At 36.0% G+C, this 23,280-nt stretch overlaps 1 protein-coding gene across 16 annotated transcripts in view; it reads right to left on the bottom strand.

Moving 5' to 3' along the window:
* Positions 1-23,280, bottom strand: part of RBM26 (RNA binding motif protein 26) — a 79,748-nt gene that overhangs the window by 42,860 nt on the left and 13,608 nt on the right. For 9 of the 16 annotated variants that reach the window (XM_043477378.1, XM_043477377.1, XM_043477380.1 and 6 more), the window contains exons 2-9: positions 10,251-10,369; positions 9,493-9,629; positions 5,283-5,371; positions 4,396-4,613; positions 2,431-2,691; positions 1,421-1,660; positions 630-800; positions 150-305 (exon numbers count right to left, since the gene is read on the bottom strand). In XM_043477378.1, the coding sequence (XP_043333313.1) occupies positions 150-305; positions 630-800; positions 1,421-1,660; positions 2,431-2,691; positions 4,396-4,613; positions 5,283-5,371; positions 9,493-9,629; positions 10,251-10,369 (1,391 nt within the window). The remainder of the gene's footprint in view (positions 1-149; positions 306-629; positions 801-1,420; positions 1,661-2,430; positions 2,692-4,395; positions 4,614-5,282; positions 5,372-9,492; positions 9,630-10,250; positions 10,370-23,280) is intronic. The other 7 variants (XM_043477387.1, XM_043477392.1, XM_043477393.1 and 4 more) reach the window with 3 other exon arrangements.

The following is a 23,280-nucleotide window of genomic DNA, read 5'->3' as shown; positions in this document are numbered from 1 at the left end:
CTCTCATGTTGAGACCAAAGAATCCAAAGAACAAACATAACAACACCCCTTACTCAATCCCAATAAACACAAGACCAACTGTTCTTTTTAAATGTTTTGCCACTCTTGATATTATGAAAATGATAGGAAGAAAAGATTCATCATAGTACCTCTGGGTGGCAAATCCATATCCCCTGATGTGAGCCCTATCAAGTTGGGCCTTTGTGCATGCACTCTGTGTCTATACATTGGTCTGGAAGTGTTTGTTATGCTTGGGGCTTCAGGATTGTAGCCATCTGTGTCATATGTATCTGGTAATACAAAAACTGTAATTAAAAAACAATTATAAAACTCCACTTGGTAATTTTTTATACTGATAATAGAAAAACATTACTAATTCATAACTCACATTTTATATGTATTTTAAAAAGAAGTTTTAGAAAAATAAAATGCTGTTAAAAACTTCATTTTTTAAAAATCGTAACTGAGGACTTATATTTAATGTATATTCACCATGTTTATTCCATAAAATTTTAGTGAGAACAGACCTGATAGAGCAATTCACTCTCTACATATTTTTAAATCCCTCACCTAGAACTCTTCTCTAAACTATATATGACATTATTAATATAGAAAGCCTAAAACTGCACCTGCAGTAAAAAGAGAGGGAGGAGCAGGAGGCGGCTGGTGATGAATGCCAGTTGTTACCACAGTAGGAACAGAGCTGGTTGCAGAGTTTGGGGGCGCATCCATGCCAGACGGTTGCAAAGGAGGAAGTGGAGGTGGTGGTCCTGTCAAAACCAAAGAATAAGAAATATCATCTGGAAGCAAACAAATAAAATAAGTTATTGTATATCCAAACATGATATGCTCATTTATCAAATAATAGTATCTATAAAAATCAAGCTCTTACAAATGAAATAGTTTTCAAGGGTAAAATATCCATTTAACGTATTCCAAAACAGGTTTGTCTTAAGCTCGAAAGGGCTACAGACAGCTGGGATTCATCAGGGATATACATAATTCAGGGTCACCCTAAACCACAGTAAACCATGAGTTTGGCTGTGCCATGCCATGGTAAGTCACTTTAGTCATGTCTGACTCTTTGTGACCCTATGAACTGTAGTCTGCCAGGCTCCTCTGTCCATGGGACTCTCCAGGCAATAAAACTGGAGTGGGTTGCCATGACCTCCTCCAAGGGATCTTCCCAACCCAGGGATCGAACTCGCGTCTCTTTATGTCTCCTGCATTGGCAGGCGACACCTGGAAGCCCACTGGCCTACAAAATATATTCCAAATGGGAGTATCTTACTCTTAATTTCTAGCAGGCATATATAGGATTACTACAGATACTTCTAACAAAGGCAAGCATCAAACTATTAACTTTTATAAAAGACTGTGAATGGGTAGATAATAAGTACAGGCAAACACATTTACTTACCTGTAACAGGTGGTAGACTGGGTGGTAATGGGCCTGGCGGTGGCACAGGGGGTCTCAGATTCACAGGTGGGGGTGTAAGAATTGGTGGTGGAGGAGGGAGTCCAGGAGGAGGTGGTCCTTCAACAACAGGAGGCTGTGCTGGGAAAGGCAGCATACCAGGAAGATTGACATCTTCTACAACTACTGGGTCACTTCCATGATCAAAAGGGCACATGTCTCCTCTCATACAGAAACCCTTTTCTGTGAGGAAAAATAGTTAAAAAGAAATATGAAAAGTGCTGGACATTTTCTCTAAGTCAACAAAAGTAAGATATTTAAAAATTGGAATATTTTTAATATTGGGCAAGTATAAATAACCATATCATAAGAACTACCTACTAATTTCCAGTAATATAAAACCCTCATTAAGTGATAATATAGCTAACATACACATTAAAAAATGTATCACCAAATTAACATGAGTATTCCTGGCTAGCAATATGATGTAAAATAGGTATTTCTGTCTTATTTTTACCATTAGAAACATTTCCTTTATTTAAATCTCTCACTTAAAACTTCAAGGATACTGAAACTACAGTTTTAATAAATTTACAAAATTTTTACATAAAATCTTAAGAGACTTCAGTTCATTTATAAAAGTCTTACATAGGTGATACATTTCTAGATTTTACTTACATGCTAATAACCCTGATTTTTAAGTAAGTTTTGTCAAGAACACATCAGTCGTCAATTTTCTGATAAATAACTCAGTAGATATTCCTCTGTTTGGTAAATTCCAAAAATATGTTAAGACTTAAGTGCAAATAAACACTATCTTTAAATTGATATTAGTCAGTGGTGACTAACAAAGACTTCAGTAACATACTGAGGAATTCATGAAGTCCCTAAAATTAATTTCCCACTATTTCCAAAAGGTTAAGTATTCGAGTAACTGTGTATAGCCTAAAATTACAGAATTTACTCAGCTGAAAATATTAATTCATACTTCATGAAGTGGTTGACAGGCTTACCATCATAGTCTCTACACCGTTTCTTTGGCATTGGTGGTCTTACGTATGAATTATGGTCCACCTGGTCTTCATGAAATTCAGACCAACTTTCGGTAGTGTTGTTACCATGATGAGTAGGAGCAATTACTGTAATAGTGCTGCTCAAAGTAGGTACAGGGTAGTGGCCAGATGAAATATTAGGTACCGAAGAGACTGGAGTATAATTGTTTTCTAATGGATCTGCTCTATCCAGGTCATATTTAGGTTTTACCAGATCCCTTTCTGCAACAAAATATAAATGACTTGAAAAACCACACTCAATTAAAAACAACATCAAAGTCCCAAATTTAATAGATATTTTTGCTAAACATAAAAAAAAGTTCAAATTTTACACAACCCTCCTTTTAAAAACTACTCAATATATAAACAATGTTTCAAGATAAGTTATTTCTTTTTGTTATGATCTAAACTAAAAAGCCACACATAAAGTTGCTATACTTAAGAGATTTTTCTTGGAGTTTTATTTATAGAAAAGAGATTTTTTATTTTCTTCATTGAAATTTTAGTATGCAAAACTTTAGCCAATAAAACAAAATATGCAATCAAAGTAGTTATTTTTTTTTTGTGATGAACATTTAGTTGTTATCCATTTACAGGTCCTAACATGGCTTCATACAGTGAACACTGCTGAAGATGAGAATGGATACTTAAAGAGGAAGGAAAAGGAGTTCATAATAAATAAAAACAAATTAACTGGGCCAAGAAAAGAAAATTTACCATGGAAAGAGAAAAGATATTAAGGAGATTAGTTAAGTGAAGTAATGTGTAGAAAGGCCTAGAACACCTAGATGACACGAAAAAAACTCTTAAGAACAGAGTAACAGAAATACTGGGATTATAAAAAAAAGTCATGATTTTCTAAAGACTAAAAGTAACTATACAGTAAAGGTCACAAGGGGAGTAAAAATCTAAGCTTGAGTAAAGGTATTTTACTCTAAGGTGTTAAGCTGTTTTATTGCCTGCAACATATTCCTTTCAGTAATACACACTGAAAGAAAAATTATACATGTTGAAAATGACACACTCTTACAAATGCACACATCTGAAATGAAATTTTTAACTGTTTTCATAGTTTTGAGGTCTAAGTGAGAAATAAACTGAAGATACTTAAAAGATACAATTTAATGAATTTTGATCTATGCATATACCTATGAAACCAAACATCACAATCACAGTAAGGTATATACTGTACATACTTATCACCCCCCTAAAGGCATCCTTGTTCTCCTTAATGATCCACCCCTCCTTTACTTCATCCGAGGCAACCACTGAATTGCTTCCTGTCATCAAAGATCAGTGTGCATTTTCTAAAATTCTCTCTCTCCCTCTCTCATATACACACTCTGTTTTCTGTGTGGCTTCTTTCAATCAGCATGATCATTTTGAGATTCATTTATTTTGTTGCATGTATCAATAGTTTTTTTTTCCTTTTTATCCATTCTATGGCTATACCACAATGTTTATCCATTCACTTGTTGATGGACTGTTTCCAGCTTTTGGTTATAACAAATGAAGCTGCATGATCATCTGTATATCTCTCTGTGTGGAAATACACTTTCATTTCTCTGAAGTAAACACTCAAGAGTGGAATGGGTCATTGGTAGATACAGGATTAACATTTTTAAGACACTGCTGAAGTATTTTCCAAAGGGTTCCAGCTTATTCCCCACTCTCACCAACTCTGAGTAAAGCTAGTCTTTTTAATTTCAATCATTCTGATGGGTATGCAGTAGTACATTGTGGTTATAATTTGCATAAAGTAAAAGTCTCAAAAGAAATTTTTTAATAGTTCCTCAGACATATAAAATACAGCAAGATAGAAAAAATAAAGATAATACTGACAAAACAATTTTTAAAACCTTCAAATACAAAATTGTTTTCACAATAGAAGTGCCAGGCAAAATATACCCATATGTGATTATTTACCCCTGCTTCGTGTCCTGCTCCTGCTTCTAGTCCTGCTTCTATCCCTATCTCTGTCACGAAGCCTCTCTTTACTCCAACTTCGACTCCGACTCCTGCTATAACTGCGACTTCGCCCTCGTCTTCTGTTGTACCGGTCTCTGTATGAATCTCTTCGAGGGGGGTTTCGATCATAATCTCTTTTGCGAGAACGATCATCTTTTTTCCTCTCATCACGACTTCTAAAGAAATATATGAACTTTTTTATTGAAAATATTCAAGTGGATACAGGAAAAACTCTAACCAAATGCAAAAGTTCTGTTTTATTCTTGTAACATTATTATTCTTTATCCCATCTTATGAATACAAACATAGGAGACTCAGAAAACTGAAAAACTTAACATGATCTGCTTAAGCACTCTAAAAGCCCTTCACAGTACCCACCCCCGCCCCAAAAAAACCCCAACTCTTTCAAAGCCTTACTCATATACACACAGGCATCTATACATATGTCCTATTGTATATTCTGTCTTGCACAGTCTCATAATTATAGGCAAGTATCACATGCACTGCACTCTAAATGCTTTTGAAGGTTTAATGGGAAAAATAATTTATTCACTCTAAAGGGAAGCTTTGGGTAAAAAAGGTCTCAGAGTAAGACTTCACTGGAATTGAAGTTAGGAATAAAAATAGTAACAATAACTAACATATACCAAGCACTGTTCTAAATCTCACTTCTAGTACCTTCACATTTCTCCTAGTTATTCTTGATAGAAAAGGATCAAGTTACTACTTTCCTAGACTAATAAAAGAGTAGATAATACTTGCCCCTATGTAAAGGAATATCAAGTCTAAATATTCATATAAAGATAAGCAATGTCTAAAAATTAAACATGGTTCAAATCAATCACCTATTTTCTCTGTATCGGGAGCTTGACTGAGGAGGACTGTGATTTAGCCTTCTAGAAAACTTCTTCTCTCGCTCTTCCTCCTTTGTGATCTGATATACAAAGAAAAACGTGTATAAGTTTAATAACAGTTATTCCTTGTCATGTTACTGCTTCAATAACTTAGCTGGTATTAAAATATATGGGAAAGATAGAAGGCCAAAGAAGTGGGTGGCCTCGGATGAGATGGTTGGATAGCATCTCTGACTCAATGGACATGAATTTGAGCAAACCCTAGGAGATAGTGAAGGACAGAGAAGCCTGCTGTGCTGCAGTCCATGGGGTCACAACGAGTAAGACATGACTTAGCCCCTGAACAACAACAACAAAATACAAGAGCAATGTAGTCTTCTTCTGAAAGCACTCAAACAAAATAAATTTCTCTTCTAAGTACATTTAACAATAAAAGACAGGCTTGCTCAAAGTTAAAGTGAATGGTAAAGAAATTCATAAATGTTTATCTTAGTTAACAGTAGTGACAAAAACATCTTAAACAAGTGTCCTCGCTTTACAGGCTTCCCAGGTGGCACTAGTGGTGAAGACTCCACCTGCCAATACAGGAGACAAAAGAGATGCAGGTTTGATCCCTGAGCCAGGAAGACCTCCTGGAGAAGGGCATGGCAACCCACTCCAGTGTTCTTGCCTGGAGAGTCCCATGGACAGAGAAGCCTCGCAGACTAAGGTCTACAGGGTCACAAAGTGTCAGACATGACTAAAGCGACTAAGCATGCACACACGTCCTAATTTTAACATAATTACTGGAAAGCCAATTTTATTCCTTCTCATGAATTTGGTCTGGCACCAACACATCAGGGGTTTTAAAGGAGAATGCAGTAGAATTAACCAAGTCACAGAAAAAGAAAACGCTTGAGAAAATAATACATGTGAAAATAAACAAGTGAAAATAGTTCTCTAGTTTCTCATAGCAGTATGACAGCTGTATAGTCCTCTTCCTACAATCCATATTATACAATTAATAGAAAGCAGTCCTTAAACACATTTCCATGATCAGTGCTGCTTTCCCTAAACCAGTTTTCCATGCTGCCCAAAAAACGGGTTCCACAGGACATTAAGAGGTATTAGAGAAAAAAAGGATTTATTTAGAGGATAGACAAACTGAGAAAATATTAAACATGAGCATCTATAAATATGATAAGGCTCAAGATTTTTAATAAAAACCCTAAGATATTCTGATGCAGATAAGTCTACAAGACAGCATAAAAACAAATAAATAAATGAAATAGCATAAACATGTCCAGGTTTATGCCAGTTATTTCAGCATCCCTTTGGGTAAAAGCCTCTCACTGTCAAGTGCCCCTGAATGAGAAAGTAAATGGAAATCCTATCAACAGACCAAACTCTGAGAAACAATGCTTAAAAGTTTTCTTTTAACAATTTGCTTTTTTTTTTTCTTGCTTTTAAGTACTTTGTTCAACACTTCCTATCCATTTCCACCCTCCACTTGGAAAACAAAACCAAAACCTCCTGTTGCACTTTTTCCCTTCTATTTGCTTCCATGCACTCTTGTAAGTAATCTATGTTGACAGATTGCCATATTCCATGGTACATGCCCAACTGGGAACTTTTAAAACACCCACAGCATTTAAAACACAGACTGCCATCTGACATTTCAGTTCTAAAAGATGAGGGATAAATATCCTTCACAACTGGTCAAAACAACTGTGGTGAAATATTATTGTAACAACAGATGTAAGACTAAAGTTTCAACATTAATTCATCAACGGGTAAAATTTAAATGAATTATTGTATATCTCTATGTTGCATAAACAGTTGCCAAGACAATACCCAATATCCCATTCTTCCTCACTAACGTTCTAGAACCCCTGTACTATTAGGTACAAAGCATGAAGTTATAATAATTTCTGGTCTTCCCCAGAAGATAAAAGTAATGAGGGTGTTTTATGTATGTGTGTGAGAAACTACATACATGTGTGTAAATGCTTTCAGACATAGAAATAAAGATACATTTGAGAATTATTACATAATACATAGCAAATATATTACTACATAATAAACATATATTACTTATATAATCTGGAAAAAAAACCAGAGTATCAGGTGAAAGAACCAAGGGTCACAATTAAACCACATCACCCACCACTTAACAATCCCTCAACAATAATTGCAACTATCATTTATTGAGAACCTAGTTTGAGCCACATATTCTGCCAAGTGTTCACAGACCTTATTTTACTATTCCTCACAATAACCCTATAATATTTCCATTTCACAGCTGAGTAAGGGTTGGAAAAGTAGTAATTTCAAGGTCACAAAACAGTGGCTGGGAAAGGCAAAAATTTAACCAAGATTTGTTTGACCTAAAACTAGACTAACCATGGACATATTATATTATAGTCTGTCAACAATTATTTTTAAAATTACAATATTTAACATCAAACTAAGGAAATCTGAATTAGTATATGATTATTAGACAAGAGTGGTAAACTTGTACAAAAGGTAAAAACTTCAAAAACTCTTAAAGCATAAGTCACTTCTATTGCCTTGTGAAGGCCCTTTTATTTGACTACCTTAAAAATAGTACCTTGCAAAATGCATGTAAGGCAGAAACAAGCAGATCTACTGACAGTCTGGTTATATTCCTAGAACACAGATAATAGGAGCCCATACCTGTAAGATGATATGCACAAAAGAGTTCAAAGCACACCTGTGACTGTTATCTTTGAAAGGGCTGCTGGAGACTTCCCTAATGGTGCAGTGGATAAGAATTCACCTGCTAGAGCAGGGAATATGCGTTTGATTCCTGATCCAGGAAGATTCCACTTGGTACAAAGCAGCTAAGCCCATGCGCCCCAACTACTGAGCTTGAGCTCTAGAGCCCACGAGTGACAACGACTGAGCCTGTGTGCCACAACTACTGAAGGCCATATGCTTAGGGCCAATGCTCTGCAACAAGAGAAGCCACCAGAATGAGAAGCCTGGCACCGCAACCAAGAGTAGCCTGTGCTTGTCGCAACTAAAGAAAACCCATGTAAAGCAACAGAACACCCAGTGCAGCCAAAGAAATAAACAGACAGGGCTGCTGACAAGGGAAGCCCTCGGTTGACATCTGCAAACTATGACTTCTGGAAGGTTCCCATCATACCCTAATGATAATAGTTCACCATGCCTGAACTGCAGATGGTGACTGCAGCCATGAAATTAAAAGATGCTTGCTCCTTGGAAGAAAAGTTATGACCAACCTAGGCAGCATATTAAAAAGCAGAGATATTACTTTGCCAACAAAGGTTCGTCTAGTCAAAGTTATGGTTTTTCCAGTGGTCATGTATGGATGTGAGAGTTGGACTATAAAGAAAACTGAGCACCAAAGAATTGATGCTTTTGAACTGTCGTGTTGGAGAAGACTCTTGAGAGTCCCTTGGACTGCAAGGAGATCCAACCAGTCCATCCTGAAGGAAATCAGTCCTGAATACTCGTTGGAAGGACTGATATTGAAGCTGAAACTCCAATACTTTGGCCACCTGATGAAAGAACTGACTCATTTGAAAAGACCCTGATGCTGGGAAAGATTAAAGGTAGGAGGAGAAGGGGACGCCAGAGGATGAGATGGTTGGATGGCATCACTGACTCAATGGACATGAGTCTGAGTAAGCTCCGAGTTGGTGATGGACAGGGAAGCCTAGTGTGCTGCAGTTCATGGGGTCGCAAAGAGTTGGATACAACTGAGCGACTGAACTGAACTGAAGCCTGAACTGTCTGGATAAACAATGTGGTTTGTGCTAAACATCTGCTTTTCTCCTCAGAGTTTGGAAGTTTGGTAAATCCTAGGCTGAAGGTGCCCATGTAACCAGTCCTAAATAAAAACCCTGGGCACTGTGTCTCTACGGGGCTTCCCTGGCTCACACGTGTTGTCACTACGCATTAAGTGCATCCTCTTTGACTCCACTGGAAGAAACCTCTGCAAACTTGTTCCTACCCCAGACTTTGCATGCTACACTTTTTTTCCTTTGCAGATCTTGCTTTGTATCCTTTCACTGTAAGATATCATAGCCATGACAATGACTATATCCTGAGTCCTGTTAATCAAACCTAGAGATGGTCCTGAGGACTACAACACAGATACAAAAAATAAAACTCAATTTAACTACTCCAAATATGTTTTTAAAGAACACGAAAGTTTAACACAAATTCTTACCTCTTCTTTTTTTATATCTTTTTCTTGGTGCTGAAAAAATTCTACCTTTAAGCTTCCTGATGATGGCTGCTCTGGAGGAGGTAGATAACTCTTTGTATTCACAGCATCAAAAAGTTTTTCCACAAATATCTGTGTCTCTAACAATAAAACAAAACCCAGCACAGATTAAAACATATTTTCTAGTTATTCTCCACTCCTTCACATCAGACTTCAGTATGATGAAATATATCTTGATTTTTACAAATCTAAAAACCATACTAAGACTGACAGCTTTCCAACCAGTGTGTTATGGTACAAGTCCCATGGTAATACGAATTCAGTCAACTCTCAGGATACTGAGGGCTAGAATGAATGGCAGAGCCTGTGGGTCAGTCCCCACCAGCCATCACTGGTCTCCATGTAGCCTGCCTGGTGTGCCAAACAGAAATATCATCATTACCTAGTTGCTGGCAAAGTGAAAAAAGTTGAGAAGCACTGTGCTAGACAACATCAGTAGTAGGTTCCTAAACAGTACTATCTTTCAGTCATTTTCTTAACTTTTAAGGAAAAATATCAGCATTCTTTAAGAATGAGCACAGGACGTTAACAGAAAAAAAAAAAAGATTTCCATTATAAATAAGCCATGAATATAACCAGTAATTATACTATCTGTTCAACTTTATTAGTTACAGCCTGTCTCTTACCAAACTCCTTTAATACTCTCTGAATCTTGTTTTAAGTAAGTTATCAAAGCAATATTTTGAAACCAAAGATCTTACCTTTTTGAAGAAATACATCCAGTTGATCAATACATAATGCCTTTAACTCTTTTTCACTTTTGTCTTTCTTTACCAAAGCGAGAACATACTTTGCCAGGGCTGATGGATCTGCATCACAGCTGAAGAAAAGAGCAATGATGAAGGAAATTTAGCCACAAACAACTGCACACTCTATAAATTCCAATTACAAACTAAGTCAGCATGATAGTTAAACAAGTAAGCATCATCTAATTCACAGAAAGCAATGACGACCTAGAAGTTTTTCTCCCTCATACTTTACACGGTACATATAGTCATCATTCAGTATCCTACCAAACATATACTAAATCATGTACTAAAGATTCAGAAAGTTCTATTATTTAAAAAAAAAGAAGTGACAACAAATTATGGACAATACCAAAACATCAAAAACTAATAAGCAATGTGCTACCAATAAAAATACCAAGAGGCTATTCTCCCCCAAACAAGGTAAATAATTGTCAGACAGTATCTGAAAAAGAGGACAATAAAGGGAAACTTGAAAACATACAACAAAATATATGAAACAAAAGAAAGTTTAGAAACAGACCCAAATACATATAGAAATACAGATTTTACAAAGATGATATCCAAATCAAGGAAGAAGAAATGAACTACAAAATAAATGCCACTGAGAAAACTTGGCAGTTATCTTTCTAAAAAATTAAGTTGGACCCATAATTTATCCCATATACCACAGTAAAAACATGAAACCATTACAAGTATTAGAAGAAAACAAGAAAAAGTTATCTTATAACTCTGGAGTAATGAACACTTTCTGAATTGCATTGCAAAAGAGTACTTTGATTATATTAATACAAATAAAAACAAAACTTAGGAGTATAAAGAAGCCTTAAAAAGTCAAACAAAATACTAAACAGAAAAAAAAAAACAATTCTTAAATGAGTAAAAATACAACCTCATTCATCCATAAGAGAAATTCAAACTTAAACTATAATGAAATATCATTTTTCTGTTACAAAGTTGAGAAAACCTAAATATATGAAAATATATCCTAGAGGCAAGACTAAGGGGAAAACAACCAGTTTTCATACATTATGGCTGCTGAGAGGAACTCAGCAGATACTAGGGTATGGCATATCAAGGTCACAAATGCAACTGATCCAGCAATTCTATTTCAGTGAATAAACTTTACAGATATACTTACATGTTCAAAATGACTTGTGTACAAGGTATTCAGTGTCACACTGATTATAAAATAAAAATCTGCAACTGTCCGTTTACAGAGGACTGGAAAAAGAAAATATACTAAATCTACACAAGAGAATGGCATACAACAAAAGGACAAAAAAGAATGGGGGAGTTTTCGTCACGGAAAAACTTCCCTATCAGTTTGTTACGTTTAAAAGGCGAGACAGAAAACATCTGTCTAGTATATTACCATGTGTGGGGAGAAAAGGAGATTTTATACTTGGAGTGGCTTATGTCTGAATAACGGAATATGTGTAAGTATAAACTATGCTTGCCTGTTGATGGGGATGGAGAGTAGCAAGTCAGTGAAAATGAAACAGGGTCAGGAGGGAAACTTTGATGCCCAAACCATGCCCATTGAATTTTTAAAAAGCAGATAATGGTTTTTCAACTAAGCTAAAGCTGTTACCTATTTAATTAACGATCATTTTCCAAGTTAGGGTAAATAAAATCATAGCAACAGCTAAGCACTAACATTTACCGAACCCTCATTTGAGCCATGAACTGTGTTCCATACTTTACACTCTGTATTTAGCTCTCATTTTACTGATGAAACCGAGGCTCAGAAAAAAAACTAGGCAAACTACTTCAGACTACATGTTAGTAACAGAACCAAGATTTAAACCTGAACTTCTTACTCTAAAGTCCACTCTCTCAACACTGCAGACCCCAACCGCATTGTTTCTTATAGTGATCCACCCAAACACCAGACCTCCAATGACTTACTGCTACAAACATCTAGTTACAGCCACCAATTTACTTCTTAGCCATCCTAGCAAAAGACCCTACAATGCGTCCCTATACACTTAGCAGCTGTCCAAGACATAGCTCCTCTAATTCATTTCCCCCTGTGCTCTTCCCCTCAGAGTCCATTATTTCCATAAACCTCTGAATTCCTCAGCCCCATTTGCCTCACTTTCTACTGCCACCAACTTGGCAAAAACCCAACTCAGAACCCACTCCACCCCCAGGTTAGATTTAACTTCCTAGCTTGAGTTAATTTCACGCCAGCAATATAAACAATGTTCAGTAAATTGGATTTTCAAAGGACAGATGACACAAAAAGACTCACCAATCATGGCTTTAAAAAAAGGACAAATACATTAGGGAATCACAGTAGGGAGAGACAGTGACTACAAACAAGGGGGAGAGGTAGGATAACTTAGTTCATTTGAGGAAAAACATGATTCATTAGAAAAGACCCTGATGCTGGGAAAGATTGAAGGCGGGAGGACAAGGGGACGAAAAAGGATGAGATGGTTGGATGGCATCACTGACTCAAAGGACATGAGTTTGAGCAAGCTCCGGGAGATGGTGAAGGACAGGGAAGGGAAGCCTGGTGTGCTACAATCCGTGGGGTCACAAAGAGTCGGATCCAACTAAGCGAATGAACAGCACAATACATGACATCCTTCCTTTTTATTGCTCTTTACTGTAAAATTGTTAGCAATCTTAACTCTAACAATAATAAACACAAAATATAATTCCACAAGTTCTACTAAAAGTTCAAAAACTAAGAGTATTAATAAGGAACCTATATACATTAAAGCTAGAAAACTATGCTATAATACATATACCAAAAAGTCTTAATTCCTATACACACCTGGAATGTAACAATTCTACAGAAGTACAGCAGTAACACATCACTGAAACAAAAAGCACATCTTAAAGGCAGTGGACAACTCTGATTGCACAGTAGTAACACTTACGGAAAATCTGACTGCACGTGAATCAACAGGTCTAATAGGTAACCATCTGCATTTTGCTTCATTTATCTTATAAAAGCTGCACAGGTAAGTCTGATACAGTATCAGAATTGAGAACTGCTCTGTTAAGGAACCAGTACATTTATCATATGCTGTGAAGATTCCCTACAGTACATGGCTCTGGTGACTGTCTTCAAAGTCTTCAGTCTTCCCTTCAAAAGGCAGAGCCAAATTCCCCACTCTTTCAGAGTAGACCCAATTTAGTGCCTTGCTTCTAAACAATCAGAGTATGGCAGAAGTGACAGTATCTGACTTCTGAGGTCAGATACCATCGAGGTCATAAAAGACACAATGGCATACTCTTTGTTCTTTTTCTGGAATCATTTATTCTAGAGAAATCAGCTGCTATGCTTCAAGGATACTCAAGCAGCCTTATGGGGAGTACCATGTGGCTACGAAATGAGGGCCCTCCCAGGGTGGACTAAGGTCTCTCGCCAGTAGCCACATATTAATGAACATGGAAGCTGATTCTACAGCCCCAGTGAACCTTGAAAAGACTGCAGCACTGACCAAGAACTTGACCACAATCTCTTGAGAGACTACACAGCCAACCTGCTCCAAACTTCTGACCCCCAGGAATGAGACGTGTCATGAGGTGATTCATGTCTGCTGTGCTACCAAGCTAAGTTTCCGGGTGTCTGTTAGTAATCACAAATCCACTTTCCTCAGACCTACTTCCATTTATTCACAAAGACTCGAAGTGAATTACATCCTAAATAGAAAGAAAAAAAATTCATTTCAATGGTACATCAGATTTTTAAGCACTTTCTCTTTGAAATTTATTTTAATATACTTATTTAAACCAACCATTTTAAAAATGCAGACAAAATGACTTGTGGTAAGTTATTTTTTCATGTTTACCATAATGAGCATGAAAGTACTTAAATCTATGATGAAATAAGCATGAAGAAATGGGACAATAACCTCAAGCTGTACCTACAGACACACTTATACTGGCAATCTGGTAACTGCATGAGAGATGATGAAACGATACTTAATCATGTTAGGTAACCTGAATAAGCACCGTCAACTAAAGCTTAACCTAACAAGGCATTAAGCTAAATACACTTTAGTTTACCAGAAATCACTGTGGTAAAATACATACATATATATATAAAATACTATCACTATCTTATACTGTTTTATTGCAACTGTTGTTAATGAAAAATTCAGTCTGTCTACACTGAGTCCAAATGCTATAATTTGACTGAGTATTGGATTGATAGCTGTGACGAATTTTTAGTTTAATAATGACCTTTCTAATAACTGTCACTTCATATTTCTCTTAGCCAAACATCAAATCTATTCCATTCCCTCCATTATTTTTTAAACAGGACACTTTAATAGTGAATTAAAATGTTAGCAGCTAAAACTGTGGAGAAAGATATTTTTAAATTATGGTCTACACTGCAGTTTTATAAAACAACAAGATAGAATTGCTGAATCTTTGCTCAAAATCTCTTATTAAAAGCAATTCAAATCAAGACTAAGAAGTCACAACAATCATAATGAATCAACAACCATACAAAAAAAATGCAAAATACTTAAAACGGTCTGAAAGGCAGATTACTTTTTAAAATGTTAGACTACAAATTACATAGTAGAAGTAAGGTTTACAATTTCACATTTAACAGCAAAGCAGGAAATATGTATCTGGGAGGTAATTTTTCTTAAGTCCTATAGGAAGCCATTTCATTTTTATTTCAATACTTTTGAAAACAAAAGAAGGTATGTACTTACAAATTACAGCTAAGTAAAAAATAATCTGAATACAGAAGTTTAATATACAGAATGTCATGGGTCAGGGACAAAAGGCAAACAATGTGCTCTTTTTACTATTTGTCTTAATTAAAAGTACCACTGCTACTTCATCTGAGCATAGAGCAATAATAACCTACTATGCAAAATTAATGAAGTAAAAATATTTAAATTATGAATCAAAAGAAAACTATATTCTGATAGTAAGGGGTCAGTTATTTTTAAAAACATGGTAAGCAAAGACTGTTCATGAGGTACTTTACCAGTTGCTGCTACTGACAAAAGGTTTGTGATTTGAATGACACTTTATCTCCTCAGAGCCAGGCTTTACCCTCTGCTATACTACTAGCATTCTGGAAGCACGTGAAAGAAAAGTGGGGCTGAAATCATTCAGATCAAGGAAAGAGAAAAAAATAATCACATTCTGAAAATGTTAAGGACAAAGCAATAATACTGAAACTGTGATAAAATTCATTTCTACTTAGAAAACAGGCTGAATTTCCACGAAGTTTCATAAGTACTTCTAAGACCAGCAAAAACATAATCTGCCAATAAAGAGTAATTCTGACCAGCTCCAACTTCAATTACCCTTCTGTGTGTCTATTGTGGGGAAGGGAGTCAGGGAGGGGAGAGGGGGAGGGGAGCAAGAAAACACAAAACAAGAAACTACAAAATAGCACTGAGGAGTGTGAGATGAAGGGGAAGCAACCACATATTTTAATTTATAAAAGCCAAATGAGATAACATGTGAAATGAAGGAAAACAGATCATCAAGATAAACAGAGAACGGAGAACTCGAGAGGAACCGGTGTCGCTCTGGTGTGCAGCAGGGAGCGCCACCGCTTTCACTTCTAGGTGCCACCTTTTATCAATGTATAAACAAACCCAAACACTCTTAGAAAGTGACCAGAATGGAAATGCATATCATCATCAGAGAGCTTGCTAGGATTCTTGGCCTGGAAAACTGAAATGTCAGAGTGAACTTGGTAGGTTTTCAAATAATTGAAGGGCTATCACAAGAAAGAAGGATCACACTTATTCAATACATACTCTGTGGGATATAATTAGAACCAGTAAGTGGAAGCAAGAGATTCTGGTTTAAAATAGAGATGGAATTTTTTAATAATCAGAGGCCTCCCAAAGGCTGAATAAACTGCCTGAAAGAAAGTGAATTCTCTATCATTAGAAAGATTTCAAGCATAAGTTCAACAGCCCCTGGCAGACAAGTACTAAATTAGATAGTAAATCCCTTAGAATCCTCAAAGAGTGTAATCCTTAGGTTTAATTTGTTCATGGGGTATTGTGTAGATATATAAAAAAATAATACAGCACTCTTTTCAAATCTATAAAAATGAGTAGCAACTTTATAGTATACTGATAAAATATAAACTATAAAATAGTTTCATCAAAAATAAAATCCAAAAATACAACTTCTTACTCGTATATGTAGCCTCTGTACCTAACACAGTACCTGAGACGATACTGAAAGAAAGAGAAAAAAGAATATACGTACAAATTTCACTAGATCATTAGCTCATTTGTCAGGGCCCTTTCTTTTCCATTTTCATAAATTTCTGAGAATAAAACTTTAGTTTATAGATTATCTTCTAACAGCACATTCACCTTTCAAACATTTAATAAGCACCTAAAATTCCAGGTACTGTTCTAGAATCCTGGGGATACAAATTTGAAAACAATAAAGTCCCTATCCTTACAGAATTTATTTCACTGGGGATGTAGGTAGGAGACAGACCATACATATGTACAAGGCATTCTCACACAGACAAGAGTTCTGAAGAGAAAAAATGCCAAGGTAAAGGAATACAGGGCCTCCCTGCTAGCTCAGAGGTAAAGAATCCACCTGTCAATGCAGGAAAAGGATATGGCAACCCATTTCAGTATTTCAGCCTGGAAAATCCCATGGACAGAGGGGCCTGGCAGCATAGTCCATGGGGTCGCAAAGAGTCAGACACGACTTAGTGACTAAACAACAATAAGGGAATAAAGTACAGAAAAGGAGTGAAGGGGGAAAAGAGAAAGAAAAGCGAAGGAGAAGGAATGAATGAGTAGATCCTAGCTCAGACAATCAGGGAAGGATATTTAAACAGGGATCTGAAGTTAGATAGGGAACAGAACGTAATACAAGCAAGCTTTTTTGGCTTTCTAGAAAAAGGTCCTTCTAGAAAAAAGAAGGAACCCAACAGAAAAGACCTCAGGTGGGCATGTACTTGACACATAGGGGACAGGAGTCCAGTGAGATGGAGCAAAGTGAGCATTCACAAACATTTGGATCTCTCACTTTTGTAAGGATTTAAAATTAACATCGGATCACTATGAAGTCATTCAAATCAATGATTTTAAACGCATAAAAATAAAACTTTAGCAATCTCTGAATATACTGTTAAGGTGGTGGTGGACACGGAGGCCTGGCGTGCTACGGTTTATGGGGTCACAAAGAGTCGGACACGACTGAGCAACTGAACTGAACTGAACTGAAGGATACAACTAATAATAATGCCCCTGAAAAGCATGGGGTGAACATCTAAGAGGCTCATTCTCCTCCAGCTGTATCTGGGCAGGGGAACGCATGCACTAAATAAGCTAGAAAAGCCAAAGCAATGCGGAATATCAAATTTTTAATAAAATCTCCCAAAAGAACTTAATTTTCTTCAGAAAGACTTCAAAAAACATGAATCTCTGCTATACAGCAGAGACTGGCACAACACACAACACTGTAAATCAACTATGCATTTAAAAAAGAGCCCTGATAGAAAGGTTTAACGGATCCTAACATCCTCATCACATTAGTTTTTACTTTTTATTTAATACTTTCAAAATAATGAGACAGTAAAGTGAAAAAATACTGTACTGCAGTACAATATTTCAAAGAGTGGTTGGTTTCGTTTTCTTCAAGTTTCTTGGAGGCTTTAGAAATTCAGTGGAAGATAACTGATGAAATGTAACCCAAGCTTCCATTTTCAGTAATCTTGAGAAGGAGGAACTGGAGGTGGCAGTGGGAATTAAAAATTAAATTTAAATATGTTAACTCAGTAACTTTAGAACACGGATATACACCCACGTCTGTTCCTACCAAATTTTCACTTTATAGTCAAGAAAAATATCTAATTTGCATCAAAGTCATGCAATTATACTCTGTACTTCGAATTACTCTTTTAAAAACCCAAATTCCACTGCAACAGACTATATACATTGAAAAATTCGATCAACATAGTTTATTATACAGCTTCATCCAATTCAAATAAAGAGGGAAAATAGATTATTTGTACGTAGTAATTAGTTACAGAAAAGGTTACTCATTTAGAATTATTACATGCCCACTTCATTCTACAAAATAAAATGAACATCACAGCAAGCGTATCTAAATATGATCCATCCATGACCAACACACGTACTACTTCTTATCACTGGTAAAAACTTACCACAAAACATGCAATTATAATGCTGAAAACTACTTAGTTAGTTCCTTCATTCTTTTATATTACCCTCAAGAAATGGCAGGTTTGCCTCCTTACCTTGAGAGCACTGGTTCTCGAATTTTTGGTCTCAGAATCCCTTTTATGCTTTACAAATTAGAGAGAACCCAGAAGAGTTTTTATTTAAAATGATTATATATGCCATTATTTATCATAATAAAATTTAAAACTGAGAAAATTCTACATTATTTAGCTTAAAATAACTAAATAAACCCATTACAATTTAACATAAATACTTGGGAGGAGGCAGGAAGAGTAAACAAGAGGAACCTATGGATATAAACAAATGGGAAGTCCAAGTGTAGGCACAGCTGGATCCAGGAGTTCAAGTGCTGTTACCAGGACCTTCCCTTTCCATTCTGTTTCCTTTGAATTTTCTTCACTCTGAGGCAGGCGTTCTCCATGTGGCAACAAAAATGGCCCTGAGCAGTTCTGAACTTACATTATTTTGACAGCTAGAGCAGCCTCCCCTCTCTCCAACAGCATTACCATATTTGTTCTGGGAAATGACTGACCTTCTCTAATTTGAGCTATATCACCAAAGCAGGGCAGGGATGCACAGAGCTCAATGACTAATTGAATAACCTTAAATTAACACACGTATCCCTTGCTTTTTGAAAATTTGCTTTATGTGACTTTGTGAAACTTTTACAGAAGAGCTATACTGCTAATAACCACAAGAAATTTGGAAAGGATTTTCACTTTTATGAGAAAAGATGAAAAGCAGTCTCCAGCATTTGTTTTCTAGCAAGTTGAAGAGAAGTAGCTATTATCATGAGCAGACAAGACTGGCACTGCTAAGATCCTTTCCCAGAACTACACTAGGTATCTCAGCATCAGGCCACCATAGCTCTGAACTGTGTCCGTGAGTATCTATGCTTTATCCCAACTTATTTTGTGCACCCATTAACAAGATGTGTCCTAAAGTAATGACTTCCTCACTTTATGACATTTTGGCTTAAAAAAAGTTTCACAGGAACACTCTGTTTTCAGAAATCAGGGGAAACCTGTACCCTATACTTTTTATTCCCACAAGAAAATAAAACTTCGGTAAAACTGATAATGTTTCTTTTTGGGGGGCAAATACCACTGATGCCTGGCTTAAATTATAGACAGGTTCTTTTACCTTTTACATTTAATCTGTCTTAATACACTGTTTTGGTTGAAATATATGAAGAAAATACATCCTCAACTGGCATACAGTTGGAAAAGCGGGGACCTCACAGACTCCACGAAAGGGTCTCAGGAAATCCCAGGAGTCACACAGTTGAGAATCACTGCTTCAGAAGTTATTCATCAAGTATTAAGTGCCTAATTCAAAGACAGTCTTCAAACTCCCCAAGAGTCAGACTTCATACTGTTCAGGGCAAAAAGCAGTAGCCCAAATAGCAAATTAAGCATACACAGGTATGGTTATACAATCATGTTACAGAATTCTCTCTCAAAGGAGAAGCAGACTGCAGGTGAAATGCTGATATGGCAGCCCTCAACAAAACTCCATTATTTCTTTTTCTTTTCATTTATTTTTATTAGTTGGAGGCTAATTACTTGACAACATTGCAGTGGGTTTTGTCATACATTGACATGAATCAGCCATGGAGTTACATGTATTCCCCATCCCGATCCCTCCTCCCACCTCCCTTCCATTATTTCTTAAATGTTTTTTACATTCCAATTCACAGCTGAGGAAGAATCAAATTCTCTGGGAAAGGGCTCTGGCTTCCAAGGGCCACTCCTTTAGTTACTTACATGTGGGTTCCCATTTACCTAGTTACAAAACAGATCTGAAGCATTTCATCCCTTCAGTTACTAGCAGAGGCTAAGGAACATTTTCTCCCTTGACTAAGAAGGGGCAGAATTATCCAAAAGAAATAGCACTAAGACTAGAAATCTGAAAAACCTAATTCTGTCATTCTATTTTCAGTTAAATTCTTACTACCTGCTCCCTCATATGTTAAAAAAAAAAAGTCTGGCTTATACTGTGTAGCTTATGATAGACTTCTAGGTGTTTTCTAATATGGCCACAACAGTTTTCTAATATTGCTATCAAATCATGCTGAAATTTTTTTCATTAAAAAGGGGATACTTTCCACCTCACAAATCTCACAGCGAAAAAACTAAGCTTCAGTTTCCTTATCTGAGAGAACAGCACATTAGAAGTAATTACAAATAAATATGACTACAAACGAGAAAACAACCTGCAAACACCAAAGCAAATGCACTACTAATGAAAAAAACAGAATAAAAATGTGAAATTATAAGATGCTTATTATTACCACTCCCTTTGAAAAGATGTTAAAATTTAGTTACTATATTTTAAGCCCTATTCCCTTTCAAATCTATGTTCTCTTCTAAGCCAAACTGTCAGCTTTTCCTTGAAGCAATCTGGTATTGAAAAGCACTGAACTCCAAAAACCCAGAGGTTTTCAGACTTCTAGTGTTATCTTACTTTATTCATTTATTATGTAATCCTGGGTTAGCATTTTATTTCTCTAGGCTTCTGCTTTCTCATTTTTAAAACAAAGGCACTGAACCATATAACCTAAGTGGGTCATTTTTTAGGAATAAGATACAAAAGCTTTCACCATCATTGCACTCCCTCCCCTACTTTAACTGAATTTAAAATAATTCAGTATATAATCTGAAAAAAAAATTTTGGGGGGGGGAAAATAACACCCAAAATGGATCCTCTAGATGTTTTTCAAAAGCCATAGAACTCCCTCTTCTGAACACTGGTGAGTAAGGTTTGAGCCTTTGGGAAAGATAAAGAACAACTAAATTCTACTAAGTAGAAACATTTTACATATTTTTCCTGAATTACACATTTCTATCACTGTTAAAATGTTACTATTGGTGTACTTGTCTGTTTCAGAATAGATAACACAGTCTACCTTTTCCCCTAGAACCAATCACACTGGTGAAGAAGTAAGAAGTGTACTAATTATCACAATTTATAAGTAATAGCATTTTTAATCAGGGGTATTATCAAGCAAACTACACACAAAACAATTTTCAGTTAAGATCAAACCCAATTATAGCAAATATAAAAGTGTCCAGCAAGTTCCAAGCTGTCATGGATCTCAAAAAGGTCAATAAAAAAAAACTCCACAAGCATTTTGAAAAGTACTTCCTGGCTGCTTTTTCTTCCATACCCTGACTGCTGAGATGGCCCTCACTTACATTCAGTACGTATGTTCAAAGAATAGTACTTCTATCTTCCTACCTTCTGCCAAAGTCCAAATTTAGACATTTTACAACTCACTCTTAAAACTAGACTAAAAAACTATTTAGTCTTTCTTGTCTCCAAAATGTTACAACTTAATCAAATCTCTAAACATCATAATTTCATTCTTAAAAGAAGTTCTGACCAATTACTCCATTACTTTAATTAACTCTCACAGTATCCTATAAGCTAGTCCCCAAAATGTCCATACACTTCAGTATGGCATGATTCATTCCTTCTTAATTTGAAACCAACAAAGACTAGCTGGAATCAAAAACCTTTTCCTAAGCATAATAAATAGTCCTGATTCCTCACAGAACTGCTCTTCCAATTTGGGGCACTCACAAGTTTCAAAACTTCAACACAATCCAATTTGAGAAAAGTGCTTGAAATACTTCACAGACTGAAATATTTGAAATACTTCACAAAATTTATGAAAGTCTTCAAAATGAGATCTCTTTCACAATCTGTTATTATAAAAAAAACTTTTTTCAAAATGTAAAGTACTATAGCCATCATCAAATAATGTAAAAATGACAAGGGTCACACTGACAGCTTCTTTTATTTTTTAAAGTTTTTTATATATAACTGAAGATTTTTATAAATGCTTTTTCCACATCAATTTTTTTAAACTGCCAGTAAGCAACAGAAAATTGATGAGAATATAAGCAGAGCAGTTGTTTTCTTGCTCCTTCCCTTTTCTTTTTGTAGGGTAACCAACCAATTCTCTGTGAAGACCTGGAATCCTAAAAGGAGTTTGCTCAGCACCTCCTATTCTTCTAGACTTTGCTAGTTGAAAGCTGGGAGTGCCCTGGCAGACCTCTTCTAGTTTTCCTTCCCTACTTCCACAACTACTCTTGTGGTTTTAGCTGGTAAGTGTAGACTGTTTATATACTTCACTGTTTTATAATACTATTGCCACGGTCCCTCATCGATGATGATGAGCAATTAGGCACTATTTGAGTCTTTTTTCTCCCTTTGACTACTTTTAAGTCTTTTTATTTGGTGAGCAGTGTGTGACCATGAAATGCTCACAGCTGTGTGTGACCATGAAATGCTCACAGCTGTGTGTGTGTGTGCACGCATGCACACACGCACACACACATATTTTATCCTGCTTGATTTTGCCAATTTGGATTTATGTTTTAATGTCTTTCACCCATTTTGGAAAGTCCTCGGTTGTTATGTCTTCAAACATTTTTTCTGCTTCATTTTTCTTCCCTTTTTCCAGGACTTCAGTAACTTATATTTTAGACTGCTTGATACTGTCTTACAGATCTCAGATATATCTTTTAAAATTACTTTTGTCCCTTTGATTTGGATATTTTCTATTTTCCTACATTCAAGTTCACTGCTTTTTTTTTCCTTTGGTGTCCAGTCTGCTTATTTCTGCTATACTTTTCATTTCTAGATTTCTCTATTAAATTCTTCTGAATAGCTTCTGCGTATTAACTGAGTTCCCCATATCTTTATGAATGTTGTCCAAATGCTTAAATAAATTCCTCAGCATTTTTATCATAAAGTTTTTGTCTAATAATTCTAATACTTGAGTCATCTCT

This window comes from Cervus canadensis, chromosome 9 (genome assembly GCF_019320065.1).
Source record: "Cervus canadensis isolate Bull #8, Minnesota chromosome 9, ASM1932006v1, whole genome shotgun sequence".
Lineage (NCBI taxonomy): Eukaryota > Metazoa > Chordata > Mammalia > Artiodactyla > Cervidae > Cervus > Cervus canadensis.
This window is presented reverse-complemented; position numbering and strand designations above follow the sequence as displayed.